Genomic DNA, 8,554 nt, shown 5'->3' on the forward strand with positions numbered 1-8,554 from the left:
CTGAATTTCGGCGGATTCCGTGATGTGTGTCATAATAGCTGTGGCGGTCTACTGCGGCCGCGGCGGTGTATTGGCGGTCTTCTGCACGGCGGTAAGCGCCTTATACCCCCAATGTTGTAATTACCCCCTTGGTGTTTTCAGCCTGTGTCATGGGTCACATAACTAGGTGCAGTTAGACTTTGTGTATTTCTCCCAGACAACTACACAATAGAGGGACAGGGTTTTGGCATTTTGGGCCATCCAACCAGGATGGAGGGGGCACAGCTGTGCACGGTCCAAATAGCACTTCAAAGACACTGCCTCAGCTCACACAAAAAAAAAACTTAACACTAGACTTTGTGACTGCTGACAGGCTGGGACTAGGGCAGGGATGCAGGACATTTCAGACACTTTTTCTCGGGGCAAAACTCCAGAAGTTTTTTCCACTGCAAAGCTGGCACAAAATATAAAATTAGGACCCTGACACCCACTCTTCAGTTCAGGTGTGCCTGCTGCTTGAGTTCAGCTTTTTTGCTTGAACCCAAGACTTCAATGCATATATGACCCCGCTGGCCAACTTCGTCTGATTCCACGGTTTCAACATAATCTCCTACATAGATGGCACCCAGCTCACCCTCTTACTCACCAACAACCCCACTACTACCAAAACCAACTTCCACAGAGCATGGCAAGCCTCACCAATTGGATGAAGAACAACTGCCTGCGGTTGAACATAGACAAGATGGAAGTACTGATCTTCGCTAACAACAGCAACACATGGAACTACTCCTAGTGGCCATCAGACGTAGTACCCTCGCCCAGTCCTTCCACCCATACCAGAAACATCAGCATCATCAATGACAAGAAGCTCACCATGAAAACACAGTTCAATACCATCTCCTCCACCTGCTTCCTCACCCTGTACATGCTAAGTAAGAACTTTAAGTGGCTACCCCGGCACACAGGATGCTCCATAAAACATGTCCTTATCACCTGCTAACTGGAGTACAGCAGTCACTTTTCACCTCCTAAAAAGGCTTCAGACCATACAGAACACCACAGCCAGGCTCATCCGCAACCTTCTCTGATGAACCCACATCCCACCCCACCTCTGGCAACTCCACTAGCTCCCCGTGCAGAAGAGATGCAAATTCAAGCTATTGACTCACAAGGCTCTACACAACAAAGCTTCCGCTGATATCAACCACCGCCTGAACTTCCACCAACCATTGAGGAGACTACACTCTGCCTCCCTATTACTTGTTCATTCTCCTCGCAACTACCATAGGAGAAGTGGAGGACACTTCTTCTCCAACTTTGCAGCAAAAACCTGGAACCTCCTCCCCATGCTACTCCGGACCATAACCTCACTTCCAGAAATCCGAAGGACCCTCAAGTCCTGACTCTTTGAATGTGCCTCTGGAATCTGCAAGCACCTGGATACCCTATCAGGTGATTTGCAGCTCTGTAGAAATCGTGATTGATTGATTGACACTCAAAGTGACTCAGAGGGCTAGTTGGTGGGCTCCTGACCAGAGCCTCAGGGAAAGAAAAGGATCCAACCATCTTGAACCCTTACCTGGACTTAGCCTGAATGAATACTGACTCTCCAAGTGGACCCTCTCCAGTCCTAGATCTTTGAAACTGGTGCTGAGGTTACTTCGAAAACTCAAATCCAGAACTTGGAACTTAGAAGATTATCTGTCAAAAAGTACTCTGAGAACTGAGAGAAAACTGGGACATACCTGCTTGCTGATCCGCCTAAGGTGCACCGCCAGTTGGCCTGACTTCGAAGCAGCTCCCACTACCTTCTTTTCCACAGCACCAAATCTTGTTCAGGGGCTCCTCTCAGAAGGGATATCTCGCCCCATGGAGCACTCTTTGACAACAGCCTGCAGCTTCGCCCCACTGCAAAGTTTTCGACTTCCAAAAAGAGACTAAGAAATCTTCACCACAGCTTCATCCAGCAGCTCCCTGACGATGACGCCTTCTCCTCGGACACCGCCAGCTGCCCTAAACTGCTGAAATTTACCTTCTCAGACATTTTTCTTCTAATATTATTCCAACTTTGATGGTAAGTGGAGACCACCCACAATCCACTTTTTGTATCTGAACTGCTTTTCATCACAGTCATCCATATCTTTCAAATGTGCCCTGATCTCACACAAATAGATCTCCATGGTTGGCAGTTTGTTTTTTTAGGTGCTATTTTACCTATTCACAGCCCCTGTACTCCGATTCCTAACAGGCGTCAAGAGCCAGGACAGGTTTGGGTAGCCAGAGTCACCTGCGAGAAGTGAGGGACACACATTAGCCTTGCATAATGGCATGGGGTATGACTCCTGAAGGCATATACTGACATACATTGGGTGGGGACTCAGGCTCACCTATAGGCCACACTCTGTGTCTCTGTAGTTGTTCCATCAGCTGTGGGACGCTGCTATTCCTCAGGACAAAGGCATCAGGCACCGACCCAGGATACTTGGCAGTGGCATGGTACAGCATCGGGAAGACTTCCAGTTCTGGTTCCATGGTGGCAGCTGACTCCTCTGTGTCCCTGGAGGTGAGTGTCTCCTTTTATATGATATGTTTCCGCCAGGCTTTTGGTGGTGTTGCTACCGCCCCGGAAATCTTGGCGGTATGCTATGTCATAATATGGTGGGCGGATCCTTGTCTTCCGCCTTCCGCCTTCCTGGACATTGCTACCAACCGTGTTCAGTGGTCATACCGCACTGGCAGTTGGGGTGGAACATTGGCTGTCTATGGGAGGGATCACCACCATGATCACTGTTTGCCGGTCATTACCGCTTGCCTAGTGGTAATACCGCCATTGCCCGCTTGTCAGTCACCTGACCGCCAGTGTCACAATGACCACCTTAGTGCTCTCCATGCTTAATTTGAATTGTTCCATTGCTGCTCCATCCTAAACAAACATATTCAGAAATTAGCTGGCCAAACTGCTCCCCTCGAAACATTTTTTGAAATTTCCCAACACCGATGTGTCTATCTTTCTGCCTCTATCAGCATGCTGAAATACTCTACCTTGCTCCTGACCCCACAACTCAGCAAACCTATGATAATCTTTCATCATGCATATTATAAGATTTTCTGACTTACCCAACCTCACCCACACTCCTTTACCCCATGATCTGTCTTACTCATGTGAGGTGCATCATGCAACAATTTCCTATCCACTGTCAAATACCTCACCATCAAACCTTAATATTCTATTGAATAATAATCTATTGCTCTGGCCACTTTGCAAAATCTGAATGTGCCAAAGAAGGATGGTAAAAACGGCACGGCACAGCAAGCACGCCCAGAACAATGTACACGCTTGCTGCACGATCTCTTTCAATCCATTCACCATAATCTACTGCCTCTTGTCTAATTTCCAGCCCTTCTCTCTAGCCCACTCTAGAGAAGCTTGTAAACCCATGAGTCATTGACAAAGAGACCTATCCCTGGCATATTTCTTTAAATTGAATCCAGTGACAAATTTCTGTCTATCGATGAGAGCATAAAATTCACAGCATCAATTCTCCTTGCTGCTATGCCTTTCCTGCTGCTGAATCTACTCTTTTTAAACCTCCTGGCGATAGCAAGCACTTCTCAAGCCTGTTCTGTTGATAAGATTGTCTGATGGATGTGGCAAGCAACACCTTTTCTAACTGCAACACCTTCTCTGCACAAGTGTCCTGTTTTGCTTTCACTAATGGCCGAGCTGACAAAAATCTCTGGAATGCACTTCTCAGTTCAAAGAAGACATTTATTATTATTTCACCATGAGGTTCTTAAAAAGGAGGTTTTGCTTTAATTGCTGTGACTATTTTTAAAAGTGTGCTTTTAAGATGCTAACCTCCTTTTTAGGAACCTCGTGGTGAAATAATAATAAATGTCTTCTTTGAACTGAGAAGTGCATTCCAGAGATTTTTGTCAGCTGGGTCATTAGTGAAAGCAAAACATGTCCAAATCTCTTCATACACTAATGTGCCATGAAGTTCCTCTAGGGCTCATCCAATGAATCTCGACCAGTTGAAATGAGATAAAGAACTACCCACCTCGTTACCCAGCTATGCTATGTGGTGAACTCTAAAATGAAATTCCATTGTAAGCACCTCAGCACTAACGGCCTGATTTAATAATGGGTGGGCAGCCCACTGTCTGTCAGGAAGGTGGAGGACATTACATGATAACTGACCTGCTATAATGTGAGATCATCGCAGGCCGTGGCAGCTCCTGTGAAGGCACTGAAGGTTAGGTGAGTGACCGCCATGCTTTAGGTAGCTGCTCACCAAACATTTTTGTTTTAAAAAAAATAAACCCCCAAAGTGAACGTTATTTTGCAATACAGACTACTAATTTGCATGACACCATAGGAGTTTTCTCCCATGGCGTGGGGTCATTCATTTTTTTTCGTTTCCGAACAGAAAGAAAATCTGACTATCTCACACCAACAGTTAGGCAGGCGGTGTACTCCACCACATTTGTGGGTGACCTTCTCAAAAGCCACAACACCTATGGTCATTGGCTTATAACTTGTTTTCTACTCTCACCAGTTCCTTATCAACGATGAACATCACTTTAATGTTTCTAAAAAGCTGTCCCCATAGTCTTAAGTAAGACCTGAAGGAAATCCTAAAAGGTCATGTTATTGTTGTGTGCTTCGTTACCCACCTTACTTTCCCCATTGTGCTGTCCATCTTGTCCTGCCGCGAGGCTCCTTCCTTCAACACCGAGGATGGAATTCTGTGGGAGGTTCAACTCTAGGGATCCAGATAAGTTGTTAATATGTTGAGACAGCACTATGCAGTGCGGTTTCTGCTTTGCCTTCATGGGTGAAAAAACAAGGCACTCTGAACCGTCAGCTGCCTGTGAGTTAGTGTCTTTATAGTTATGTTTGCATTGTTTCCAGTCAGCCAGCCAACTTTCGACCACCAAAGATTGGTCAGGTCAGAGAATCAGCTTGGAGATACTTTACTACTCCATTGCCACTGTCCAGAAGATTAATCCAGATCAGCAGGTCATGTGTGTAGGAGAGTTTAGTTGCCTCTGTAGCAGCTAGCATCTTCAGGTTTCTACTGTTGTCTAACCCTTTGTCTTTTTCTTTTCCTTAAGGTGATTCCCCTATTCATGCTCCAACAGACTTCCTTCCTGCCTCACACTCCTCTTAAAGGGCTCTCTTGAGCTGCACCTGCCATCATCCTCCTCTCTATTCTGTCTTCAGATCTCTGTTTCAATGCACATGTATGCACATTGTCTGTTTTCAGCTCTTCCTTTCAAAGAATTTATTTCAGGAGTCCCACTCAAACTTTTGAAATACTTCAAAACTGAAGACCTCATCACCATCCCCAATCGATTCCTGTCCTTGTCTCCTGTCCTGACATCTCCTGTGTCCTGGTATTTCCCCACACATCCCATCAACCACCTCCATATGCGTGCCCGGGGAAGCTCACATTTGATTCCACGCTTCAGTTCCTACCTTGTCCTTTTCTTGCTGGTCTCCCTTACTCTTCATCACCCTTCCTTGTGACAGCTGTTTCTTCTCCCATTCCTCCTCAGATAGGCTGACCTGTTTCTATTAAAACAGGACACACTAATTTGAATGTGGCTACATTCTGTGTACAATGGCACATTGAGCGCAAAGCAGTGGACTGGAATGTGGCTGAGAGAGATCACCAGTGCCTGAGATTAACTGAATGGTTCCTTTCATCACTTTGATCTTTAGTGCCCCTCAATCACTGTTGAATCGCAAGCAGTCACATGTCAACCCTGCTCATCATTGCTGAGATCCTACATTGAAACTAGGTGCATTCTCCACCCCTGGGTTCCTACTCCACTAAAATGCTGTCCACTCTTGTTGCTTTGTCAGTCTTCTCCAAATGTCAGTCCTTGCCTGCCCGTAATGCCATTTAGAAGTCTCCTTCCCACGCTCTTTCCTCACATCACAGACTTATACTGTCCTTTTGGCCTCTGCTTTGTGCTTACATTGAAACCCTCTCCTATGACTATGTGGGATCAATGCCTATGACCCTCCCATGTTATTCACAACACTGATCCTCATCCCCAGTTGGACCTACAACGTGTGGCTCTTTGTCCTTTGGGCGTAGCGTGTCCTGTTCCTCTTTGTCATTGGTCCCCTTCATTGATACTACAGCCTTGATGCAGTGGTGGTGTCCCCTCTAATTGGGGGCCTGACTGCTTTCCTTGGGTGGGAAGGAAGTTCTTTGATGAGTGTCCAGTCTCTCACTTCCTTCCATAAATGACTGCTTGTTTCACTCTAACTTTCTCTGGGACCCTAAACCCTCTTTGGATGTGAGATTGCCCCTCTCTTCCACTGCAGTAGTGCAATTTTGCTTAAACTCATCAGGTTTACGTTCCTGTATTTGAGTTCTGATTTTACCATTTCTTAAATGAGGTCATCCTGTGCCTCACTGAGCTCTACCTGGGAATTGAGATTGGAGAAGTAGGACAACAAAATATAAAACTAATAAAACAAACAACCTCTCATATTCTTGCCTTACATTTCCCATATGAGCACTTAAGGCCGTATGCACAACACCAACGACAAGAGAATTTAAAATGCACTGAATGCGTTAAATTTTCCAGATCCCTGTTTCTGTGTGCACTCAAAGTTGCCAGCCTGGCTTTTGGAAAGCTGTCAAAGAAGGGGAGCCCGCCTGCTGTTTCCTGTGTGTTCCATGTCCCCAAGGGGAGATTTCAAATGAAACCGGTGAGTGATCAGAAACCTAAGAACCCCACCACAAACCTCAAACTGATTTTAAACTAAGTTCAAGCTCTTAGCAAACACTGTACATTATACACATTCTTTAAGTAGTGTGAATGCTATCATGGTAACAGTCATCCTAGCTAAATATGGATATTAATTAATCACTTTTTATTAATCTTCTATTAGACTCAGTGGCCTGCTTGAAATGCCCATGGGATCAGTGGCCAAATCTGAAACAGGACCAATGCATCATGAAGGTTAAGGAATATCTCACCTATGAAGATGCTTTGGGTGGCGGCCTGGCAGGACTATGCCTCTGTGCATCATTGCTTCCTCTTGCCATCTTGAAACTGTTCGTCTATTACAAAACCACTCCCATTGTAAAAGCAAACAACTGTTCCCTCAGCTACCTCCTGCTCTTGTCCCTCACCACATGCTTTCTCTGCTCTTTGATTTTCATTGGTTATCCCACTCCAGAGAAGTGCCTCCTTCGCCAGGCAGCTTTTGGTATCACTTTTGCTCTTTGTGTCTCTTGCATCTTGGCCAAAACCATCATGGTGGTCATTGCTTTCAATGCCACCAAACCCGGCAGTCACTTAAGAAGATGGACGGGTCCTCATTTATCGTACACAGTCATCTTTGTGTGTACACTGCTTCAGGTTCTGCTGTGTGTCTCCTGGTTATTCATCACCCCTCCCTTCTCACAATACAATATTTACGCTCTACCTGGAAAGATTCTGGTTGAATGTAACGAGGGATCGTCCTTAGCTTTCTGGCTCATGCTGGGATATCTTGGGCTTCTGGCCACCATCAGTTTCATCGTGGCTTTCTTGGCCAGAAAACTGCCTGACAGTTTCAATGAAGCCAAATTCATCACTTTTAGCATGCTTTCCTTCCTCAGCGTTTGGATCTCATTTATTCCTGCCTATCTCAGCACCAAGGGAAAGTACATGGTGGCCATGGAGATTTTTGCCATCTTGGCTTCAAGCTCTGCTCTGCTTTTCTGCATTTTCTTCCACAAAGCTTACATTATTCTGCTGAGACCTGAGATGAACACAAAGGAATATCTGTTGGGACGAGTAGTGGGACAGAGAAAGGGCACTGTTGTAGTTTCTGCTTTGTAATTGTCAAAAACGCAACTGAAGGCTGTTACATGTATCTTAGGTTTTGGTGACTGTAGATCTTACTGTGATGTGTAAAGGGTAATGGCACAATATCTGCTATGTATATCAAATCCTAAAAGCAGATTTTACTTGACCAGATTGAGGCTGTCTTGTTCAATTTTTGGTGGTTTCCCTGTAGTTTGCACATGGCATTCTGCCCTGCCGTTTTGCCCTTGTGACGGGAACACTGCCCAGTCCACTGTGCACTTTATGATTTTTTTGCACTTTATATAATTCATCCACAAAGCAGTTGTACAACCAGTTTTAATTAAACAACATTTTAAATCATACATTGAGGGCCTATCATATTTGCAAAGTTTATCTCCTGTATCTTGTTTTTCCATACTTAGATACATTACCACTGCTATGAAGATAAGGAAATTGTATGCCTTTTAATATGGGTTATGGATGTGGAAATTAAATATTGAATGAAATAACTAAGTAGATGCTATTCAATAATTTTAAGATTGTTTTCTAAATTAATTTGATAAGTTTGGATTCATGTTTTATCTTTTTAGTGCCATAAATTCCATAAGACGTCTCTTTAACAATCATGTAGTTATACATGTATTATTTTCATATCATCCATAACTGAAGTATATGAAGTGACATAACATCTTAGAAACATGAGTGATAAAGTGCAGACAGTGCACTGAAAAAATGTCATAGTGTGCATGGTAAA

The 8,554-nt window shown here is 44.6% G+C and overlaps 1 protein-coding gene across 1 annotated transcript in view; it reads left to right on the top strand.

The window, feature by feature from the left end:
* The window catches only part of LOC138267205 (extracellular calcium-sensing receptor-like), a 28,736-nt gene extending 20,828 nt beyond the window's left edge, over window positions 1-7,908 (top strand). Inside the window, exons 6-7 of the mRNA XM_069216059.1 lie at window positions 6,589-6,712; window positions 6,896-7,908. Coding sequence (XP_069072160.1) covers window positions 6,589-6,712; window positions 6,896-7,833 — 1,062 coding nt within the window. The 3' untranslated portion in view covers window positions 7,834-7,908. The remainder of the gene's footprint in view (window positions 1-6,588; window positions 6,713-6,895) is intronic.
* The last annotated feature ends 646 nt before the right edge of the window (window positions 7,909-8,554 follow it).

This window comes from Pleurodeles waltl, chromosome 12 (assembly GCF_031143425.1).
Source record: "Pleurodeles waltl isolate 20211129_DDA chromosome 12, aPleWal1.hap1.20221129, whole genome shotgun sequence".
Taxonomy (NCBI): Eukaryota; Metazoa; Chordata; class Amphibia; order Caudata; family Salamandridae; genus Pleurodeles; species Pleurodeles waltl.